General features: G+C 40.9%; 1 protein-coding gene across 2 annotated transcripts in view; it reads right to left on the bottom strand.

The window, feature by feature from the left end:
• ASCC3 (activating signal cointegrator 1 complex subunit 3) overlaps window positions 1-25743 on the bottom strand; it is a 718547-nt gene that overhangs the window by 39984 nt on the left and 652820 nt on the right. For both annotated transcript variants that reach the window (XM_083176983.1, XM_083176984.1), the window contains exon 37: window positions 4759-4983. In XM_083176983.1, the coding sequence (XP_083033109.1) occupies window positions 4759-4983 (225 nt within the window). The remainder of the gene's footprint in view (window positions 1-4758; window positions 4984-25743) is intronic.

Below are 25743 nucleotides of genomic sequence, written 5' to 3'. Positions count from 1 at the left end.
CCTGTCACAATAGCGGTCACTTCACTTCACTGATCACACATGTGGCGACCATTCTGTGGTAACTTGCTGGGGTCGAGTAATACCTTGTATTGTCTTATGGGGTCCCAGAGCAAAATAGTTTGAGAACCCTTGATCTATAGCATTGTGCTAAGGATGCCATGTGCTGATTTTCATTCATGTACTTTTAATTAAAAACGTATAATTTATTTTAATTATGATCAGCGCTACATGGTTATTTTTTCTCTATTTTTTGTTGTTTTAGGGATCTCTTCCTCCCTTCTCTGTAGCTGCTTCATGATCCACACCTCTCAGCGCCTGTAACTGTTGCTTAGGCAACCCACCCCCATATTGGGTATTGCAGCAGACTTCCATTATTGAGCTATTGAGGCCTTGGTGGCTATTAAGATACGACCCAAAAATAATTTATCACCTCTAGATAGTTTACCATGGAAAAAGTGAAATAATGGTAGGAGGGGATCCTATTGGTATATTAAATCCTAGCACAAATAAAAATATGAGGGAAAACACTTCACACCACAGTGTCGGGCACAACCAGATAATCTCTACAATTTCACCAGTCATCCCACATTTCCTCCAACAATAAGTAGATACATCAGGCCAGATTTTATGTTTTGCTCCAGCGTAAAATAAGTTCTATGAATTTGTAGAAAATTTCTAAATGGTTGACATATTTGGAAATTTTAAAGCAAGACTGGAAAAAAAATCTCCATACCTCTTAAGTGACTATATTGGGTAAATATTTTTCCCTGTGCAGTGAAAACCCCTATCTGATCTTATGAGACCAGGCATTGATAGCATCTGGAAATCCCACCAAGTTTAGGTTGGGATGAAAATAAAAAGACTAATAATTTAGGGAGACCAAATTGTATAGGCGGATTAGGGAAACAGCTGTTGAGTCAATATCTTAATTGAAGGTATTTGTAAAAGCCACAATAGGTCAGAAAGAACTAAAGGAAACATGGTAGCACATTCTATAATCACCCAGGGTTTAGAGGCATCCTGCGTAAACCAGAGGCATCCTGCGTAAACCAGTGTCTTTCAGGCATTTTAGTACAATGTATGGTATGTTAAGAGGGAGCGAATGTAGTATTTAATTTATAATAGGATAATGCCGCATAAGAGTCAAGGACAGAGGTTGAGAAGAGAGGATTCTGAATTCAGAATTGAGGTTCTAGAATTCACAACAGAATATCATCCACAAAGAGGCAAATCTTATGGAAGACATCTCCAAAAACAGGCCCTACAATAGAGATAAGAGGCCTGATTCACTCAGCCAGTAGTAATAATAGACACCCCTGACGAGTACCATTGGTAATATCAAATTTTAGATGAATAGCATCCATTAGTGAAAACTTCAGCTGAAGGTTAAGAATAAATGTCCAGGATCAAATTTAGTATCTTATCTGTGAATCTGAATTTTCACATTGTAGCTTACATATTGTCCCAGTTGATTCTGTGAAATGCTTTTTCAAGATCAAGGTAGAGAACTAACAAAGAATGTCTCCATGTGTTGCAATATTAAAATATTGAAAATCACCTGGATTTCTGCATGATAATGACAGCCAATCGCATGCAGGGTAGAAGTTATTATGCATTTACCATTAGGAGGTACAGGAACTTCTAAGATGCCACCTCCACATTTTCGCTGTATGGGCTCAAAAGCGGCTATTTGTGCTATTGTGGGGTTGTAAGGCTGTAGGTTAAAATTTTGCCAATTTTGCCGAAAAGCCTTACACCAGCCCTTGCAGTACACAAAACTTTAAAAATGGGTTTTAACTGCGGCTGCCTTTTACAGGTGCTATGGCACAAACTAAACAAATATAATGTACATATTTTGTGGGACCCTTTTAGAACAAAAAAAAAATGTAAAAACAGAATAGAATTAAAATATCTATTCTATTTCCATTTTTATCCATTGATTACAATATTCTCTATTTTAATGGCTCACATGGTCATCCTTCCCTTTCTATCAAACAACATTTGAAGTACCTAGATTATAATAAATGGTAATCTTCAATATCACAATGTACTGCAGAAACTGCACTAGAACAGTTATTTACATCTGGCTTATGGTGTCTATATTTTTTTTTTTTTATCATTTAGAACAAAAGGCAACCATGGCAACTATAGTAACGTCAGAAGTGGAGGTATATTGAAAACTATCTTTGTAGAGCAGGTGTGAAATGCAAAAAAAAATAAAGGACAAAGTGGAATACAGTCCCCAACACAATAGCAAAACAATAGAAAATGACTTCAGAGCTTTTTTGTTTCCACATTAGACGCAGCAAGATGAAACATTAGCACAGAACACCTGTGTTCTACAAAATAGTTAAACTAAACCTACATGTGTGGGGAAACAATAAAAAACATCAACCACCAATTGAATATTTAAAAATGCACATCTATAAGTATTTACTCATCTACAACAAGTTACTGTTTTTTTCTTTTATTATCAAAATAAATCCCTACCATAAATGTGACAAGTGTTAAAGTGCTATCATTATACATGCATCAATCTGCAGATGGGCTTGTATAACAGATGGTTGACATGTATAATTATTTATTAACAGTTTCTTAGTGCACACATATTCCGCATTGCTTTACAGAGTTTATTTGAACATTCACATCAGTCCCTGCCCCAGTGGAGCTTACAATCTATATTCCCTTCTCAGTCTCTGCCTCTGGATCCACCTCACCACCTTCCATCCTTCCTGAAGGGGTCCCTCAGGGTTCTGTCCTTGGCCCCCTTCTGTTCTCCCTGTACACCTCCTCTCTGGGTGCACTCATTAACTCCTTTGGCTTCCAATATCACCTCTATGCTGATGACACCCAAATCTACCTCTCCTCTCCTGATCTGTCCCCCACAGTTTTCTCTCAGGTTTCCAACTGCCTCTCTGCCACCTCCTCCTGGATGTCTGAGCGATTTCTGAAGCTGAATATGGACAAAACCAAACTTATTATCTTTCCCCCACCCAGAGCTATGCCCCCTACTAATATCTCTATCACTGTTAACAACACCATTATCTCCCCGTTCCCCAACTCCGCTGCCTGGGTGTCACTTTCGACGCCTCCCTCTCCTTTGCACCCCACATCCAAGCCCTGGGCCATTCTTGCAGGTTCCAGTTATGCAACATTGCTCGCATCAGGCCCTTTCTCTCACAGAGTGCAACTAATCTTATCATCCACTCAATGGTCATATCAAGGCTTGACTACTGTAACGCTCTCCTCACCGGCCTCACTCGTTCCCAACTGGCTCCTTTCCAATCTGTCCTCAACTCTGCAGCCAGGCTTATCTTCCTCTCCCGCCGCTCTTATTCTGCCACTCCCCTTCAACAAAGTCTGCACTGGCTCCCATACCCCTACAGAATCCTCTTCAAACACCTCACACTCACATATAGGGCCATTTCTAATTCCATTGCTCCATATATCTCTAACCTCATCTCCATTCATACACCCTCCCACCCTCTACGGTCGGCTGATGACTGTCGTCTCTCCTCCACCCTGATCACTGCTTCCCATGCTAGAGTACAGGACTTTGCCCGTGCTGCACCCCTTCAGTGGAACGCGCTCCCTCGCTCCATTAGACTCTCCCCGACCTTGCAAAGCTTCAAATGGGCACTGAAAACTCACCTTTTCATCAAAGCGTACCCTTCCACTGCATAAACCAGCTGGTTCTCCGACCCCTTGCCTGTTTACATCCTGCTATCTAACCACCACCCCCTCACTTGCACCTCTTGTAATCTGTCTGTCTCCCCTTCCTACTAGATTGTAAGCTCCTCCGAGCAGGGCCCTCTTCCCTCCTGTTGTCAAAGTCCACTTCTCTTCACATTTCACTCACAGCTCTCCTATACTCACCATCTTCGTCTGCATACTCATCTCCATCATTGGCCTCTAGTTGTATGTTCATTGAGTCCTTACTACTTATATTTAAGCTGTAATGTGTATTGAACTGTGGCGCTCTTTATTTGTACTCTATTTTTGTTATTTATTCAATGTTATGCCAAGTTTTGTCTCCCTGTATTGTATCTTTGTACGGCGCTGCGAAACACTTGTGGCGCCTTATAAATAAAATTATAATAATAATAATTCCCTGCAACAGGTACATGCACACACATTCATTCTAGGGTTGCTTTTTGTTAGAAGCCAAATAACCTACCAGTATATTTTTGGGATTGTGGGAGTAAACCGGAGTACCCGGAGGAAAGTATGGGGAGAATATACAAACTCTGCACAGTTAGCATCATGGTGGGAATCGAACACATGACCTTAATGCTGTGAGGCAGTAATGCTAACCCTTACACCATCCGTACTGCTCTTTAGGCCAACAGATACAAAAGTTGAACAGTGGTTAAAGTCAGAAAGTACAAAAGGTCAACAGGGGTAAGAAAATCGTTGGCACAAAAATGACCAACACTATTTTTTTAGACCCCACCTATATACCATGTTATGTGACCACTATCAGTTCAAACATGTACCCCTGCAAGCTTGCTTTGCTCATCATGTTTCAGGTACGGTTACTATTCTGGATTGTAAATCAAGCAAATGTTGGTAAAATGTGAAAAGTGTAAAAAAATGCATTGACCGTCATCACATCAACCTTTTGAACCTGCCTACCATTTGTACCTGTCAACTTTAAGCACTGTTGACCTTTTGTGCCTGTCGGTCATTTGATTTAAACCTATTGACTTTCTACCTAGACACATCTATCATCTGGATACTGTGCAAAATGGGACTTACCTGGCAAACTCTGATGGCTTGATCCAGTACGGTTTTGGTGTCAGTGGCATAGTCGGGACAAGGTAATGTGGATCTGCTGAAGTGGGCTTGTAAAAGGAGGTGTGCTTTGGTATGTCCAGTATCCATGGAATGTGGGTTCACTTCAACAGGAAGGTGTTTTGCCATCTCACTGTTCATTTGGTCTTCGTTGTGTCTGACGGGGAGATCTGTGTACTCTTCAGCATCCTTTAAGAAACAAAATGAGAAATGTAAAAGAAACATGGTTTGTAACTTTTCAAAGGTCAGAACTAAACCATAATGACCTTTTCATTCATTGGAACCATTGCATGGGGAATAAAAGCTGAAAAATGTTGGAGACTTAAAGCCCTAGCGACAGCATGCAAATTTGCATTGCTCCATTATTTTTATGGCTAGAAAGCAATACTAGAAAATCCATAGATTCAAATTCAATTGAACCTCATGAGCAAAGCACTTGCCAGACATAGTATTTATCTACTGGATTTCCCTCTTTTAAAATGTTACATAAGAAACAAATGGCATACTATAAACACAACGTATAATTTCACATTTCACTGCAGTGTTCTGGTGTGGCAAAAGTAGTGTGACAAAATGACATTACACAGCCACCGCAGGTGGAGCAGTACAATATTTAAAATAATACACCAGTCAATATTTTTTTTAAAGATCTGTATAAAGAAATACCAGGGGCTGTAATTGTAAGATTGGCTATTAGTAATAGTGACTTGCTGTTATTACATGGTGGGTGATCTGGCAAGCCTCCATGATGCCTGTTGGGAGAAAACACAGTTTCTCCTCGCTGTTACTGTTAACGACTCTAGTGTTGTTGCCCTGCAGAGGGGTCTTCCCAATTAAGCCCATAGAGATGTACTACCATATGGCTATTCTTCTGTTCCTTTTCTTCATGCACTAGATGTACAATTAATGACTGCCTACTGACTTGCTAAAGGTTTCTAACACATGAGCTGCCATTAAATATCCTAATTGCCAACTGTTCATTCATTTCAGAGGAACGCCTAGAATTTTATGATTTCTATACGTGTCCCCATTTTTCAGTACTGACCTATAACCCAAAAACATTTCTCTTTTTCTGCACATCAGTTCTAATTACTACAATTTACCGTTATTGCTTAACCTTAATGAGTCAATATTTATTGAAGTTTTTAAAATGCAAACATATAAAATCAAATTCCAAAACCTAACATGGTGATCCAATGTCCACCAAGGCTTTGTCACATCAATGATGCGCTTTAATTCAAGGACTCTGCAGAAACTGGTCAATGGAAATTATTCTAGATATTAGCAACTGTGAATGTTTCCAGTGCTTTAAACAATAGAAAACCCCCAAACACAAGGCAATAATAATGTGGCTTTAACTACAGTAGTATTCATTTAACACAAAAGTCTGCTCCAGAATCAGGAGTTGAGGAGTTGAGGAGTTTCAATAAAGATAAATGGTGAAGGACAGTTATGGTGAACAATACCCGATTACTGCAACCCTTCTATAGAGACTGAAGTAAATTTCAAGTTGTCACCTTCCACAGTCATTACTATTTACCATACAGAAAAATATGTCAACAGTGGCTGCTTTATTATTGACTGTCCCAAAAACTTCTATTGTACGATAGTCACATGCACTAGCACATAAGCAGCTACAATTGTTATTCTGCTACTTAGAGACAGTTCTGACCAATCTTATGCCTGGAGGGCACTAGTAACAAGAGAGCTGTAGACAATCCAAGGGGGTTATTATGGTTGATTCGCAGCCTTGCAAATCCACCAAACCCCGCCCGGCGAATGAACACCCCCCCTCCTCACAGCGCAGGTTCCCCCGCATAGGCTGCGAATGGATGTTCAGCATAAACATCCATTTGTATGCCTGCGGGTAACCTCCCACATCTTTCGATGTACACGCATATATAAGTGACTTTTAAGTCACTTACATATGCATGCACGCTGGCACGGATATCATCTGCCCGCCCCCCGCTCCTGCGTCAAGGCCTCATTACCATGAGAACGCCCAGTGTTCTCATGGGCATTCTCATATGGTAATGAGGCAGCCCGGCGCCCCCCGCCCTTCTTCGCCCCCCACACCCCAACATGGGTGCGTATACCAGGCGAACCGAAAGTTTGCTGTGGTGAATGCACCATACGTCTGCACAGGCACAGAAACCCGCCTGCGCAGATGCGCAACATCGGTACTGCGTGCGAATGCACGCAGGACCGAACAAACTTGAATAACCCCCCACGTCTCTGAATCTGTACACAATTTGCTACAATTAAGCAGCTGGAGCTTCTTTGTGATGCAAGTTCTGCAGACTATTATAAAAAAGTTTAAAAAATTCACCCTTGGTGGCACTCAAGAGTCAAGCCAAGCATCTCACGCTGCATGGCATACTTATGCTAGATGTATAAGGATACTGATGATCTATTATCTGCAGGTAAGTCATCAGGGGGGGACTGCGGGGACTCCAGTTCCAGGCCCAGACAGGAAGGGGGCCCAGGACTGAAGTTTATAAAGTATCATTTGTCATAAAAAGTTCACATTTCCCATGAAGCATTGTAAAGGTGGAGTAATGCGGCCATGCATTCCAGGTGTTTGAGAAAAGGAAGGACACCCTTCCTATTTTGTCAGTCCCGGGCCTTACAATTTCTGTTGGCAACCCTGATTATCTGTATGAAATAATGTACAGTAAGAAGTATAAATATGGCTTTACAGCAAGGAGAAGACAATGTCATCACACAAGAGCTTTGTTCACACAAAAATAAGAAAAGTAGCTTGTCCCTGGATGTGCACTGCTAAGTGATTAAAGAAACTGGGTATAAACAAACCGACATGGAGGTAGGAGGGCCCTGGTCACAAGCTTACAATCTATAGGGATAATAGGAGGGATACATAGGAATATAATTCCATAGCATGGCAGTCCCACCAGATTGCAAAACAGTCCTGATGGGATGCAAATAGATATGAATGCTACAGGAGGTTGAGTGGGTGTTCCTGAATATGATAAGCTTACGTGAAGAGTTGAGTTTTCAGGGAACGCTTGTACTTAAAAGCATGTGACTGTATAATAAAGAGCACTATTTGTGGCTGACGCACAGCTGTACTTAAGCCCTGTGTGCACTGAAATAAATATGTATGTCTGTCTATTGGCGTATTTGCGTCTTTGTGGTGACCCAAGTGCATACTAGCATGGTTGCACCAGCCTATATGTAACCAAAATTCCCCAACTTCAACTGCGCATACCCCACAGTAGTGTTAAAACACAGTTACTTAACTTTACCTATGAGAGGACTTTACATTGCCCATGGTTGCCTAGGGTATGGTATAACTTACCAACAGTCGGGAATTCTGACTGTCAGGAGCCCGACAGGGGTGGCGAGCGCATTCAAGCCCCTTGTGGGCTTGCTGCACATGCAACGCTGCTGGCTCTGTGGCGAGCTGCAAGGAAAAATAGCCCATGTACAGTAAGTTGGGATTGTGGCTGTCGGGCTCCTGACAGTCGGGATTCCGATGTTGAAGAAACAACTGGTTGCATGTACTCATTTCCAGAGTGGGTTTCCTGTTAATCTCCTGCAATGTTTATTTGACCCTCATTGAGCTAAAGCCTGGAAAGTTAAGTGTGACTGGGGCTGCCTTAGAAAAATACATATTTATTTATGTTAATATGTTAAACTTAAACTATTAGCAAAATATGCGTTACATTATACCCTGAAGTGAAGCAAAACTTTATTGGTTCTCAGTTTATGTTTCAGGTCCAGCTATCAATTGTATGTTTCCCTTGTAGTGCTTCATAATATTATTAGTACTATAAGAATATTACAGTGGAAACCCACTGAAGTGATATATTAATGGCAATATTTTGCCTAGCTTTGAATGCTGATAGCTGGCACAGAGTTGAAGAGCTGTTTATTGATTCATCTGGTGACATTCACCTCTCTGTATAGACGGTTAATACCCCCAACACAATACGTGATCCCTGCCTATGCCGATATTGGCATCGGAGACCCGGCAGAATGCCAGCATTGTAAAGGAAGGAAGCGACAGCGGTGGGGTGGGTGGGCAACGGGGGAAGCGACAGCCTTGGCAGCATGGTCATCATTAAAAAGGAACAGCAAGAATAGGTAATACCGTTTCAGCTGCTGTGTACACTCACTCCCAGTAAATAAAAAACAAGAAAAAAAAAAGCCAGGACAGCGCTAGGAACAGTATTTAGACAAGCCAATAACACAATTTAAAATTAAATTGTACTTTTAATAATATATATATATAATATAATATAGTGCAAGATTAAATACAACACAAATGTACTGGCCGGTAAAACTAAAAAATATTATATAAAATTAGGTCTGCATGGACCTGTCCATGTTATTTCTTATTTCTTGGTTGGCAGTTGTTATAAGTAGATTAATAAGCAGTCTTATTAGTAATTGTAATCTCCAAAGTAGCCAGTCAGAAAATGAGCAAAATGTCCAGTGTTAATGTTAGTACCGGTACAGCACTTTGCAGTGTAGGGTAGAGTTACCACTACAGGAGTAGCAAACCCCTTTTGATAGCTCGATATTGGGGATCTCTCTCTCTCAATTGCAGGTATTCAATGCTGTGGGCGAGTGGTGACAGCGAGCAGAGCTTCCTGCTCCCTGTTACCACTCACCCTGACAGTATTCAACGCACCCCCCCCCCCCTCATACGCCAATTTCCCCTCGCTCCATTTTTTGAGCGAGGGGAAATCGGCGTATTCGGCTCCTGAACCAGCGAGACTCGCGGCTAAATACAGCGAGTTTCCTGCATTAGCCGCGGGTCTCGCTGTTTTGGGGAATTCTCGCCGTCCTGTGACGGTGAGGATTTCCCCAGAACATTGAATAGAGCGAGTCGCCGGCGCGGGGGTTAAACAGCAAGGATCGCTGGTTTTCTGCAATCCTCGCTGTTTAACCCCCTCGCTGGCCGCGGCATTGAATACACCCCAATGACTGCAGCTGCTGATGATCTTGTGCGCTTGCTCAGACACTCCCGGAGCCACTGTGAGTAGCGCTGCTGGGTTTTGATAGCAATTTCTCTGCTACAGATGCCGGCCGATGGTGGAGAGGTAGGCCAAAAATTTTCTGACTGACGTGTTTCCCTGCCTACGTGTTTTGACGGCTTTCTCAAAGATAGTTTTATTTATATAGCGCACTTTCTCCAACAGGACTCAAGGCACATTACAGACATTAAAAATAAGGCACATACTGTAATACAAAGGGTTATCAGAACGAGACACAATGGCAGTACAGATATACAGCACACATACAGATATGCACTAGATGCATTCTAATGAGGGACATTCACAACATATATTTACTGAGCTGTACAGCACCCAGGCAGCCATTCAGCGGCACCACTTGGTGATTAAACCAGCCAGATTGGTAGCAAGTAAAACCTGTACAGATATAGAACACTATGGGGGTGACACAGGGTACATATTTGGCTAGCAGCACAGATCCTAGGCAGCCAGTAGAACAGTACAGGGTACACAGAACAAGACATAACTAGAAATAACAGCAACAGAAGAACAAAAACAGAGCACAATTAACAGTACATTTCTTAGTACACTATACAGCTGAGATATAGGGAGGTGAGTGAGACGAGATGCAGGTATAGATGGTAGGGGAGTAAGAGAGCTGTAATTGAAATGCAAGAAGAGTGCTGTGAGAACAGGAGGGAAGAGGGCCCTGCTCCAAAGAGCTTACAGTCTAGAGCAGGTTTGGGCAACACCAGCCCTCCAGATGTTAGTGAACTACAGATCCCAGGATGCTTTGCATTAGTTTTGCTATGTGGCCATGCTGAAACTGATGCAAGGCATGCTGGGATGTGTAGTTCATTAACATCTGGAGGGCCGTTGTTGCCCAGCCCTGGTCTAGAGGGAGGGGGAGACAGACAGGTGACACGAGGTACAGGTAAGGAGACCTGAAGGCAGGGAGTGAGCATGTAAAGAGACCTGAAGGAAAGAAGTGAGCATGGCAGGGATAGTCAGGAAATACGGCAGCAGGTAGAGAGAATGGGCAAAATAGTCCTCTCCCTCCTCCACCGGCACCCTTGACACCTAACAGCCCTGCACTGTGGCCCACCGCCAGTGCGCCCTGAGGACCAAGGCCATGAATGCCCCGCCACACATGAATATATAAATATGTGGTGCAACCTGCCAATAGAGAAACCATCCATGCAGCCATTTGAGTGAGGCACACAGTGTAGGTTGCTGCTGGCAAGGGGTCAGTACCCCTGGGCCCCCCTATTTCCCCTATGCAGCCCCTGACGAAGTCCGCTTGTGACGAAAATAGTTGGGCGTGCCAGAGGTCCAAACGCACCATTGCTGCTGCTCATCCAGCGTCTATCATGCGACATCAGTGTGTGGACTGAACTTCCCGTCGTGGGCGCCATATCCAGCGGTGTCTGTTCCTGTGAGGTCCTACGTTCTTCCACGCTGTTTCCGATGTGATATCGATGTGCTGGCAAGCTGATTATTTTAAACTATGATGTATGTGAGCTTATATTTCGAGTAAATTTGTTTACCTTTGATATACTCACTTGTGTGCTCTATCAGCGGACATTGCGCCTGGTATCTTTTCTCTTGTTTTTACATACATACACACACACAAAAAGAGACCTCACAGGCTCAGTGCTGCCTCTGATTAAAGACCCTCCCATGACTAGGCTGCTGCTGTCCTCCATGGTCCTGAGAAGCAGGTAATGAGCTACACCAATCAGAGCTCAGCACAAACTTCTCAGCCTCTGCCCTCTTGTACAAAGTGTCATGGGACTTAGTCAGCTCCCAGTAAGTAATGCACTGCACACTTGTGCAGTCAGTGTGCCTTGGCTCCCGATGCTTAGCACCATTAATCATTGTCACATTGGCAGATAGGTGAAGCTGCAGAACTACCCCACTCCCATGCACAAAACCTTTAGCTACAAAAAAAAAAAAAATACATGTCAACCACAGGACCCCCCTAGCTAGAGGGGGCCCAGGGGTACTGACCCTTTTTGCCGCTGCTTTAATGAGGGCCTGCTTGCATGGCCGACAGAGTTGCATTGCATTACATCTGGCCCACTGTACCCAGCTACAAAAGCTGAAGATAGGATTTTTTTCTGCTTAATTAATAGGCCTCTAGGAGGAAAGGAAATGCCTGATTACACTTTTGGTTACTTAATCTGAAACGTATAGAAGAAATCCTTCCTTAAGTTTTCCAGTCTCACCCGAAGCATAGTATGCAGCAGGACAAATATGACTTTGCTTTGTTGATTTAATGAAAAATTTGTTATTTAATATTAACATATGGACAAACATTCAAAATAAAAAAAACACTTACTGAAGACTCTTAAAATTAATTCAAAATGCCCTCCTACCATTTGACTGTCTGTAACTATTAATACATAAACAAATAAATGATCTTTCTTTCTTTCAGTTACTGGGCCCCAATCCAGTAAACCCTGGCTTTCAATGATAGCAGTTGTGTCCCTTTCTCGTCTTTCATGTAGAAACAACAGAATGCCCTGTTTAAAAGACTTTGCAGTTCTTAATTTTCCTGGAGCCCTATAAATTTACATCTACACAGACTATATGAAAACTCCTACAAGGCTAGAACTGTTTTTCGAGTGCCTCTAAGGGCAGTATTCAATGAGAAAAATTCTCCGTGCATGGCGAGAGATTTTTTCTCTCGCCATGCACTCGCCCTGTTCCGGAGGGCTCGCTGCCACTCCTGCTCCCACTATTCAATGTGGTTAAGACTCGCCGCCACTCGCGGCGAGTCTTAACCCCTGCAGCGGACGAGCGTCCGCGGCAGGGAGCTGGCAGGGAGCCAGGGGACGGTGGCAGCCAGGGAGATTAAAGTCTCCCTGGCTGCCCCTGAACATATGTGGAGGGGAGGAGGGCTCCCCGGGACCCAGGCAGCACAAGCTGCCCCCCCCCTATAGCCAGCGGGGGACCCAGTATTCACTGCACCCGATCGTGCATATGTAATGATCGGGTGCAGTGAATATATGAATATCTAATGAGCGGCTCGAGAGCTCCGGCCCCCTGCTGGCTGCTCTGTGTAAAAAATAAAAATTTTTAAAATATATATTTTTTAAATTAAATAAAAATAACATGCCCCTTCACAGAAAAAAAAACCTGATTTTTTTACACCAAAATAAAAAAAAAACCTTTTAGTTTAAAAGTTCACATTCCAGTTCTCCATGAAAAGATGGAGAATTGCTACACGGAGAGACACAGCGAAAATCACTTAAAAATACGGCAAAAATATCACATTGAATAGGGTGGTTCACTTTTGGAGAGCAAAATGCTCCTTCCAACGCGAAAATAGCACAAACTCGCCATAAAACACGGCAAATTTTTCTCATTGAATACTGCCCTAAGTGTGGTTGCTATCGCTGTCATTACTATTGACAAAATATTGATATCTTATAATAAGACTGTATATGGTCAAAGTAGGTGAAGCTGTATAACAAGTCATAGCAGTCTAGATAGACTATGGTAAAACAAGGTTTTGGATCTTTTTAATTACATTGCACAATGCAAGCTTAAATGTCAAGTAACTATAATGAATCCCAATGTATTATTGAAAAATATCCTCTGGGGCTGCTTAAGTCCACTAAAACAATTTGACCATTTTGCAATTTTACGTTTAATAACATGCATGTCATCTCAAGGAACAACCATTCTTCGAATACAACAATATAAAAATAAAAACCAATTACACATAAATAAACGTAATATTTCCAAATTACATTTCCAGATGCTATGATTATTTTTCCTCTGCTTTACCTGGCTTACTATAACACCACACAGCTAGTAAATGACTAGAATCTCACAACACAAATCACTAAAAATACACCATTTAAAAGACACACTCTGTGGTTTTCAAAACTCAATCAGGCACATTATCAAACTCAATCTTATTACTTACAGATTGCATTTTTAAACTGGAGTAATTGGTTTACTTAATTTCCTGTTTGAAACTTTTAAGAGCAGATTGTTAATTCTCCTCTTCATGTGGGCAGCAATTAAAGGAAATTGAGAATAGCAAGTAAAGCTTTGCTTCAGATACAGGCGAAGATGAATGGAGGGCGGGAAGGTCAGCAGAGTCCATTATATTCTTATGTGAGATGCTGTTGCGAATGCCCAGTCCTTGTTTGTTTAGTGGAGGCTGGACGGACTACTAACTGCAAATCTCCACCTCTGATTTGACCAGGCAAGCTAACATAAAGATGTCTCCCTGTTGCAAATGTTAAATGACAGTGATTGACAATCATACGATGAAGTCTGCTTGTAACCCCCTGCTACTGTTTTCAGATTGCAGCAGAAAAGACAGAATCAAGAAACATTCTTCATAATCACATCAAATGGACCCCGCTGTTCACTCAATATTTTTCATTTTCGTTTCCCTTTTCATTACAAATGACAATCTGTTCTGCAAATGCCAAGGACTCAACAGTAGTAACAAAAGGAAGAATGAATTTATCTGAGAACATTTTGTCTGTGTGCTAAAATGGTATACAATATGCTGCTTCTGCACAAGCAGAATGCTTGAAATCGCTGCTGAAATGTTTACAGTAGTATCGTATGTTCAATTTGATGATTTACACAAAAAGAATTTGAAATATATAACAATGTTGTAACAAATAATAACTCTGCTATATATAACCCATCGGCAGCAGAGCAATTTTATATTCTTGGGGCAATTCCTTTAACTTAAATTCCTTTAACTTAAATGTTCTGTTGTACCCTTGTGGGTTGTACCCTTTGTTTGTAAAAACAAAAATAAGCAATGTTTCCATTACTGTTATTACAGATGTTTTTCATCAATAGTGGAACCTCGTGACCAACCGAATGGTCCAAGAATCTAAAAAACATACCTATGGTGTATAAAACAGAAAATAAATGATTTTTTAAAATTCAGTCTTGTTTATTATTTAGATAAAGATTGTTGGATATGAAAAATTGGTACTTGTGTATTATCTAGGCGCCCGATTTTTTGATTGCATGCCTTAACTTAAGGCATACAATCAGATGCGATGGACCCGATTTTTGCGGAAAAATCAGGTAGATCTCATCGCATGCAACCAAATCGCATGGGATGCGATGCGATCGACCCGATTTTTACATTGGATCCAATGTTAAATGGTCCCTGAGACCCAATTTTACATTGGTCCAATGTTAAATGCCCCCAAGACCCCATTTTCTATTGTATACCCACCCTGTTCATACCCCCACTATCCAAGTGGGCATGGAGTTGATTTTATATAGTGGGGCGAGCGTAGTGAGCCACCGAGCCCGAAGCGTGGCGAGCGTAGCGAGCCCCGCGGATTACTTTACATGTATTTCGCGTCCGCTCGCCACGCTTCGGGCTCGGTGGCTCACTACGCTATATAAAATCAACTCCATGCCCACTTGGATAGTGGGGGTAGGAACAGGGTGGGTATACAATAGAAAATGGGGTCTGGGGGGCATTTAACATTGGATCCAATGTAAAAATCGGGTTGATCGCATCGCATACGATGCGATCGACCCGATAAAAAAATTGGGCGCCCAGATATTACACAAGTACCAAGAAATTTAACAACACAAATATGTATATAAAAAAGTACATTCTCAGCATGACAATGTATTAGTCATACTCCCAAAAACTTATTTACTGTACATGATTAACATGCATTGGAGGCAAACAGTTTGTGGACGGAACCAAAATTCTCGAATGTCTGTACTTGAGTCCTGTTAGAGAAAGTGTGCTATATAAATTAAACTTTCTTACTTGTACATGTGGTAGGGAATAGAGACTGTAAGGTCCACTGTGGCAGGGACTCATGTGAATGTTCAAATATTCTCTGTAAAGCGCTGTGTGTGCTATATAAATGACTGTTAATAATAAATGAATATAAAACATATGGATCTTTGCTCATATAAAAGTAATCTGGGTACTTGTTTCCTAGCAGGGCGCCCACTAAGCTATTTGCTTAGTGGGCTATTCTGCGTGGTGAAATCGCCTCGCACATCGCATCGCATGGCTTTTTGTGCCGTGCGATGTGTGCGATGCGATCTCAGTAGTTAATTTAGTTAATTTATTTACTGCACCCTGAGTGAAATCGCATCTGAGATGAGATCAGATGAGATGAGATTTCAGTAGTTCATATGATAAAACACCTAAAACAGCACCACTCTCCACATCACCCCGAAGCGTGGATTACTTTACATGTATTTCCCGTCTGCTGGCCATGCTTCGGGCTCGTCACACTATATAAAATCAACTCCATGCCGACGTGGATAGTGGGGGTATGGCAAGGTCGGAGGATGCGTTCTGCCGACCCTCGCGGGGCTTGCCACTCTTCGGGGTGACGTGGAGAGTGGTGGTGTTTTATCATATGAACTACTGAGATCTCATCTCACGCCACAAAAAAGGGCCATGCGATGCGATTTCACTCAGGGTGCAGTGAATAAATTAACTAAATTAACTACTGAGCGTACATAGGAAATCTGGGCACCCTGCTAGGAAGCAAGTACCGTAATCTGTTTATCTGCAAAACTATTATTACGAGTTTATTCAGTATTAAAAAAAAGGCTTAAATGTCATACATACATGGTGACAGATGCCCCGTGCTGAGTGAGCTGCCTAAGCACAGCACACATCGCTGCACACACGCAATGCAATTGCAATGTTTGCGGAGCAGTGTTTTGCCTATGTTTCTAGGCAGAGGTGTAACTCTGGGAGGCAATGGAGTCATCTGCCGCCGAGCTTCTGCTCCCAAGGGGGCACCTGTCCTCGCCTGCGAGTTTGAATTCGTTAATTAAAAGCGTCAACCTCACTTCTGTGGCTGACTCCCGCTCCTAACTTAATTTTTGCAAGTGTCACCCTGTATTAAAACCCATTACTTGTGTTACTGGAGACAGACTTCTTACTGATTGAGTTATTGGGATGTATAAATATTTTTCTTGCCTCTGGCCAACTGGGACGAACTTACGCCACTGCTTATAGGCAAACCCCTGATCTAAGCAGGATAGACTGTGCATGCACTGTCTATCTCTGTGGGTTATGTCCTATGCATTGCCATCGCTATAGGGTGTACACACGGAGTGATTTGTGTTTCATTTCTAAGTGATATAGTCAGATCGCGTAGAAATTGGGTTTAAATCATCCCCCCAAAGGGGGATTTCCAGATGGAATAAATAATAAAAATAAATAAACCATACAACCATTTTATTTTACTGTTCCAAAATCCTATATACTGTGTATATATATATATATATATATACATACATATATATACATATATATACACACATACAGTATATATAGATAGGAGCCAAAGCAAGGGCGGCACTCAGAGGACAGATGATTAATAAATATATATATATATATATATATATATATATATATATATATATATACACACACACACACACAGTATATATATATATATATATATACACACACACACAGTATATATATATATATATATATATATATATATATATATATATATATATATATATATATATATATATATATATATATAGTCCTCCAAGTCTGCTGGCACTCACTCCAAACAGCAAATAACAGCTGGCCCCGGTGCCCGAAAAGAGTCCAATATAACGAATACAAAAAAACACGGCACTCCAGAGGCGAAGGTGAAGCAGAAAAACGGTGTATATACTGTATGCTTTAAATACACAGTTTTTCTGCTTTACCTTTCTGAAATGCCGTGTTTTTTTGTATTGGTTATATATATATATATATATATATATATATATATATATGTATAGCTATACATTATAAATATACAGTACATATTTATATATAGGATAGAGGGAGCAGGTACCTAACCTGATGTCATGGCTGCTGCTGTAAAAGTTTTTTGACCTGTGCAGACTGTCGCTCCCCCACAGCCCTATCTACATTTCTACATCAGGGAGGGTTTTTGGGTACTCAAACCCACTCCCCGTGCACTACTGCAACTCCACAGATTAAACACATTTCCTCCTCCAAGTTCAACATCTAGTGTCACATGGTGTTATTGTATTATTACACTACAATGCCTTTGTAAATTTTGTGCCAACCTAAATGTCGGGAAGCTGTGGCTTTTAGAAGCAACAATTTACTAAATAAATATTACAAACTGAGCAACTATCTTCCTGCCAGAGGTAGGTTTGTAAGGCTTAATTAGTAATCACACAAACACATATTATTTATTAAAGGTTAATGCTGATTCTCATCTCTATGAGGGAATGCAAGTTTTTGCGCTTCAGCAGCACACCTAAATAATGCCCGAAAGAGCAATTCAAGTGTTACTCTGTTTGGCCATAGCCACAGCCGTCGGCACTAACATTACTATTATGCTGTTTTGTCATTTTTGATGGGATAGGAACTAGTATATATATTAATCCCTTAATATATAAGATAAAGCTATAACAAGCCTGTGATAGTGTTTTTAACACTGATAAATATTTCCATTATTGTAGTGATTTATAAATTTACATGAAAGTTTCTTAGCATGAAAAAGCTGCCAATTATACAGTGTTTTACATCTATTGCTTTTTTCCAAGCACAGTTTAAAAAAATTAAGTGATTATAGACATTATAGACAAAGTTTTATTAAAAGTGCAAAACTGTAAGATAATTAGATGAGTAAAAAAAAAATAGCTAATGTGCTCTCTCTTAATAAAAATCTTTAGTATTTTGTGTCCCTCTCCTGTAATGACCAACACAGGAAGTGTGTATTGTTGGACTACTTTGCAAAATCTCTTAGTTTAAATTTTAGTTCAGCTGAAATCAAAAGAAAGCCAACACTTTCACAGATGGCTTCATGGCATGTGCACAGAGTTTACGCTAGCTCAGATTTATGTGGGGAAAACAAATAAGAGCATTGGGAAAGATCTCTCCCCCACACACAGGAGCTGGCCACATGGTGAACAGCTGGGTGTTAGCAGTCCTTAAATAACAGTAAGCATACTTTGCTACATTTCTTCGCTGGTAATAAAACAGTAGCACGAAAGGTGTTGGTAATCGTTTGGGCTTAACAGATCATGACAAAATTGTAGCTTTTTTTTTTTCTTACAGCTACTAGGACAATTTTTGGTGCTGTTATAATTTTTAGGCATCTAACCAAAAAAATAAATTGTAAATTCAATTTTATAGAATTACTTCTTATAGATTTATGAATTTTTTGTTTTACTATATTAACATGTTTTTAAATAAATATTTAGATGTACAAGAAGATGCAACAAACAATGTGGGATGTCACTATATTGATACCCAGATAGATCTGTTCTAGATTTGTTCTTTGTATAGCTTAGCCGAAATATGTGGAGTGGCCAAACTATTCTAAAATAAAATGAAAGATTAAGACAAAAAGATCTCATATCCTTTGCCACTGAAGCAAGAGTGGTGCAGATAGATGTTTATTTTGTTCTACAAGAACATGTAAACTTAAAGATTCTTGGCATCATATACCTAAAGCCCCATACACACAGGGTGATTTCAGCCACAGTTGCCGAGTGACCATAACCCCGTACAGTGTACACGCGCTCCTGCAACCAGCCCTGAAGTGATTGCTGTTCGCAGGAGCATGCTTCTGCGACCAGCAGCTTCCCCCGCCAGAGTGTCCAGTTTTTATCAGCAACCATCGCTTTTGAAAATGTGACAATCAGCAATTTCATCGCTGAGCGTGTATGGAGCTTTACATGTTTGTAATTTCCCGTAAAATGTTATGTTTTGCATCTATATGTTGACTAATTTGATGTGATGTATAAACATTCTGCTTTAATTCCAAGTCCTGACATTTCATGAGTATACTATGGGCAGTATTCAATGAAAAAAATTTGCCGTGCATGGCGAGAGATTTTTTCTCTCGCCATGCACTCGCCCTGTTCCGGAGGGCTCGCTGCCTCTCCTGCTCCCTCTATTCAATGTGGTTAAGACTCGCCGCCACTGTGGCTGTCCCAGAACATATGTGGAGGGGAGGTGGGCTCCCCGGGACCCAGGCAGCACAAGCTGCCCCCCCCTATAGCCAGCGGGGGACCCAGTATTCACTGCACCCGATATGTAATGATCGGATGCAGTGAATATATGAATATCTAATGAGCGGCTCGAGCGCTCCGGCCCCCTGCTGGCTGCTCTGTGTAAAAAAAAAAAAAATTTGAAAAATATATATTTTTTAATTAAATATATATTCATGTGCTATAAGCACATGAATAAAAATAACATGCCCCTTCACAGAAAAAAAATCCTGATTTTTTTGACACCAAAATTAAAAAAAAAAACCTTTTAGTTTAAAAGTTCACATTCCAACTCTCCATGAAAAGATGGAGAATTGCTACACGGAGAGACACGGCGAAAATCACTTAGAAAGACGGCGAATATTTCACATTGAATAGGGTTGCTCGCTTTTGGAGAGCAAAATGCTCCGTCCAAGGCGAAAAAAGCACAAATTCGCCATAAAACAGGGCAAATTTTTCTCATTGAATACTGCCCTGAGAAAGAAAAGTTCAAAATGATTTCCTGAACATTTATAACTACTAAAAGAATTCCATTTGTGCCATATTTTTTCTATACTAATGGTATTCTGCTGCTTCAAAGGGTCTATTCCAAGTAGACCCTGTGTGTTTGTTTGAAGAAGGTTCTCTTCCCAAAAACATACAGGTTGACTAAAGGTGCATACACACTACAATTTTTGACTAAAGGTGCATACACACTGTACAATTGTTTTTACCAATTTCATTGAAAGACATTTCCCTTGAACCCAGTGTCCTGGATGAAAGATGTTGATGACAGACGAAAGACAAAAGATCTAGCTACAGTTTATAGGCTCTTTTTGAAAGATATCCAAATTGAGCTGCATGCACAGTTGATGAACAACCTTGATGAACTGGTGGGGATGCGCATCATCATTCGTCATCGCAAATGCATTGAAAGATATTTTGACCAATTTCATTTAGAATGGCTGAAAAGAACGAAATTGGTCAAAAAAGTTGTTCAAAAAATTGTACAGTGTGTATGCACCTTACGATCAGTGGCAGCTCCAGGGGTGGAGCTGCAGCACAGTTCAAAATTCAAATGGCATTCCAAAGTTGACTCATTGTCGGTTGGTGTGCCATCACACCGGTTTTAATAGATCTCACATGCATATTCCTCCTCTTTAAGCTTTGGGATCCCCTGGCCGCCTCCATCTCCACCTCACGTCTTTAAGAACCTTCACTCACACAATGCTTTACGTCACCTGTTTCAAAATACTCAAATCCTGGACAGTAATTTGAAATGTATACTTTAAGAAAAGGAGGATGTGACTAAAGGTCCTGGGGATAACTGCTAAGAAATGTGTGATTAAACATAAAGGTTAATGTACCTATAGTATAAGAGGATTGGTGTCCAAAAACATTTTGTTGGGAGTTTTCTGTAACTATATTTGTTCTATTAATGTACAGGAAAAGGCAAAACACCATGATATTGTACATTATTGGCATATTGCAGCCTTTAGTTCATTAATGGTTCCACTGTTTGCAGACTTTAGCTTTCAGATGGTCCTGTTGGCTGTATAAAGGCCTGTCATGAAGCAAATTAGGATTGTTTTTTTGCACAGGAACAACAACTCTGTTTGTTAAGGTAGCCAGACAAATAAAAGTGAGCTTTGTCAAGAAACAGCAGTGATAATTCAAGAAATGACCATGGAGTGATGCAAAAGTGCAATAAACTACTGTGTATCATGCAAGAAGGCCAACATCCGGATGGTATTGTATTCAAAATCAATTTAAAATACACTGTATTACAAACATTTTTTAATTATGTATTAAAAATATGAATAGTATTTACCTTGTTTTTTTAGTTACTTTAAAAAATATATATATCTATACTTACCGGCCCATCATTTCCAATCCCATGAATGCTAGCAAAACGCAGATTGATCAGGTTCTAACCAATGCTTTAAGAATGGGATGGATTTATGGGACTGTATTAAAACTGCTACAAGTGCAACATCCTAAATGCCCCATATTTTACACCCTTCCTAAGGTCCACAAATCGCTGGAGGCTCCTCCAGGAAGGCCCATAATTGCTTGTGGCTCACTGTTACAGCCTTTGGCCCAGTTTGTCGATCACTACCTGCAGCCATGTGTGCAGGCAGGAGTAAGCTATATCAAGGACACGGGTCACTTCCTGGAGGGCCTCAGCGATTTGGTGGACCTACCTGACGATTGTAGTCTTGCGTCACTAGACGTATCTTCCTTATACATGGTTATTCCCCATGAAGGGGGGATACAGGCGGTTAGGGAGGCTTTGATTAAGGGTCCTTATCATGGACCACCGGTGGAATTCTTATTCCAACTTATTGAGCTGGTATTAACACAAAATCACTTTATGTACCATGGCGGGTACTTTATGCAAATTTCTGGAACCGCCATGGGTTCAAATTTGGCGCATGGGTTCGCCAACCTTTATATGGCCGCCTATGAGTCAGAGAACATCTTGAGTAGGTACAGCACAAACATCCTACCTTATAGACGCTTTATCGATGACCTCTTCATCGTATGGAGAGGGACAGAGAATTCCTTTTTTGAAATGGTCAGGCAATTGAGTGAGCTGGAGTGCCCTATTCGGTTTACGGCTACGGCTGACCGTATTAGCATGAATTTTTTGGACGTAACCGTATTGAATAGAGGAACTCATCTTGATTATACCCTGTTCCGGAAGCCCACAGACCGGAACACCTTGTTGTGGGCGTCGAGCCATCACCCGGATAAATTGAAATCCAAATTACCGATTTCCCAGCTACTACGAGTGCTTAGGAATAATTCCGAGGCGGCTGCTGCCGAGACAAAGATTGTGGACTGCTTTGCACGTTTCCGGGCTAGAGGCTATTGTGAAAAGGACATACAAACCAGTCTTAAAAGAGCAAGACAAATCTTTGCTTCCCCAACATTAAGTGCTAAGTGCAATCATGAGCGCATGACAGTGGTGGTAAAATGTGACACCCGTTTTAAAAGGATGGAGAAGTCTATCAGGAGTAACTGGCGTATTCTGGAATCAGATCCAGTGTTCCATAAAGTCACTCAAGCTCCTCCTTTGATCGCAGCTCGCCGTGGCCAGAACTTGAAGGACATCCTACCGAGGCCAGATGTTACCCCGAGTCCGTCCACTGACAAAAGATGGCTGACTGTTAAAACGGGCTGTTTCAAGTGTACAAGCTGTACCACGTGTTGTGGGCTTATTAGCGGACCATCCTTTCACCATCCGCATACGGGAAAGAAGCTGTATATTAAGCACCATCTGACATGTATGATGGATCACGTGGTGTACTTTTTGCGGTGTCCATGCGGCCAATTTTACGTCGGTAAGACGATCCGTACATTCAGGGAAAGGATGAACCAACATCGGTCATCGATCCACCTGGCATATGCCAATCAAAGCACGGATAAACCTGTTGCAGCCCACTTTTTAAAGCTCAAACACCAAATATCATCTTTGTGCTATATGATGATTGACTGGGTCCCCCCACTAATGAGAGGAGGTGATAGGGGGTCTGTCCTTCTCAGGAAGGAGGTGATGGGGATCCAGAAATTGGACACGGTAGCCCCTAGGGGTCTAAACGAAAATTATCCCATGTCAGTTTTTCTGTGAGAAATTATTATGGTAGGATGGTCTGAGCAACTTATATTACAGTTTCCTAATTTTAAAGTATATTGTTTTGTATGTATATGTAATTAATCTTTTTTTTTTTTTTTTGGTGTATATGTCTGGTTTTTGGTGTATTATATTTGTAATGATGTGCTTTGTGACTCTTATGTGCCCCTTGATATGCTGGTGTAATGCTATGAGTGTGCTGATGCCTTCACAGTGCTTTTGGCATATGTGGGGTTAATCGGCCATTTTTGTTGCTGCCTGACTATACAGTGCCTGTAGCGCTGGATGCTTTAATATGGATGCATTATTTAATGTATAAATGGCTCCCAATATAGGAATCATTAAGCATAACAGCGTAGATTGGTTTAGAAAGCATTATCTGATGCTATGACACAGCGCTGTATTTGTAGCATTCGCTATGCAAATGTGTCTAAACCACAGTGGAACGCATACTATCGGTTTTTGCGTTCCACCTGGCGGAAGTGAGGTGGATAATAGTGTCAGATGACGCACTTCCGCCCTAGGGATCTGAACGCCGGACGGAGAAGGTCCATGGCGGGATCCTATCTAACAGGTATTTAATAAACTTAGTTGTGGACCACTAGCCTTGTTTAAACATTATACATGTCTGTACAGATATATGATGGTGAAGTGATTTATCCGTGTTTTAATATCAGCCGAGTTAGAGGGGGTGTTCATTACACTTGCTGGGGGCATTTAAGGGTCGCAGAGTTCTATAGAGGTTATGCACTTTATGAGGAGAGAGTGGGGGCCTTGAAAAGGGTCTGGAGTCAGACCGAAACGTCGGCCCTTGGCCCACTGTTTTGCACTATTTGCACTTTATTGTTGGGATGATGGAATAAATATACCTGCTTAAGAAGAAGACTGGTGAGTGTCCTCTATGCCTTCTACAATGTTATTGTTATTGTTACTGGACTGGTCCGGAAAACTGAGTTTGGCACCCCAGCAGTTTCTTGTACCTTCTGGAGGAGAGTGTGATCCGAATCCTAGGATATATATATATATATATATGACAACAAAATCCCCAAAATTGCGCTATTGAAATACACTCTTTGGTGGTCGCTGCTGACACTCTATCCCCTACTAGTTGGGATAGATAACACCTCACTAAACCAACAATAGTGTCCTCAGCGCCCTCACTCAGTAATGTCCATCAAACATTCCAATACATGAAAAATCATCAGATTAAAAAAATAATAACAATACAGTTATAATAGTTCTTTTTATGAGAAGCTTTTCTCTTTTTATTTTCAGTACAAGTGACCAATACCCAACGCGTTTCGTCTCGTATGAGACTTCTTCAGGGGTTCATGATCTTAAAAATAAATAAACAAGACTTATTTAACCCTTCTGGGTCCACAGGTAAGAATATCACGGATCGAATAAAGGACCGTAACTAGGGTCCAACTGCGACACCTCAGAAGACGATTGGTGTAGTAGAAGCCTTTTTATAATGTTAAGATGGTAAGGTGCTTATATATTCCGATGTCTTTGATAATATCTGTATATTTAAGCTTGAACCTATTAGGGCCAATTTATTCTCTTGTCCCAATGTATTGTATCCAAAAGTACAGGATTTATTTCCCTGTGCCTGTGGGTGATGTGTGCTCATTGGGATCCAGACTGCAAGTGATCATCACTTGCAGTCTGGATCCCAATGAGCACACATCACCCACAGGGAAATAAATCCTGTACTTTTGGATACAAAATATTGGGACAAGAGAAGAAATTGGCCCTAATAGGTTCAAGCTTTAATATATAGATATTATCAAAGACATCGGAATATATAAGCACCTTACCATCTTAACATTATAAAAAGGCTTCTACTACACCAATCGTCTTCTGAGGTGTCGCAATTGGACCCTAGTTACGGTCCTTTATTCAATCCGTGATATTCTTACCTGCGGACCCAGAAGGGTTAAATAAGTCTTGTTTATTTATTTTTAAGATCATGAACCCCTGAAGAAGTCTCTAACGAGACGAAACGCGTTGGGTATTGGTCACTTGTACTGAAAATAAAAAGAGAAAAGCTTCTCATAAAAAGAACTATTATAACTGTATTGTTATTATTTTTTTAATCTACTGATTTTTCATGTATTGGAATGTTTGATGGACATTACTGAGTGAGGGCACTGAGGACACTATTGTTGGTATATATATATATATATATATATATATATATATATATATATATATATATATATATATGTGTATAGTGTGGGAACGGGCATCATATCAAGAACTCCTCTCACTGGGCACCAGCGCTCACTTTATGTCATTGTTCAAAAAATCTGGGGAAAGGGGGGCAGG

The sequence above is a fragment of the Crinia signifera genome, chromosome 3, assembly GCF_055691185.1.
Source record: "Crinia signifera chromosome 3, ASM5569118v1, whole genome shotgun sequence".
NCBI lineage: Eukaryota > Metazoa > Chordata > Amphibia > Anura > Myobatrachidae > Crinia > Crinia signifera.
This window is presented reverse-complemented; position numbering and strand designations above follow the sequence as displayed.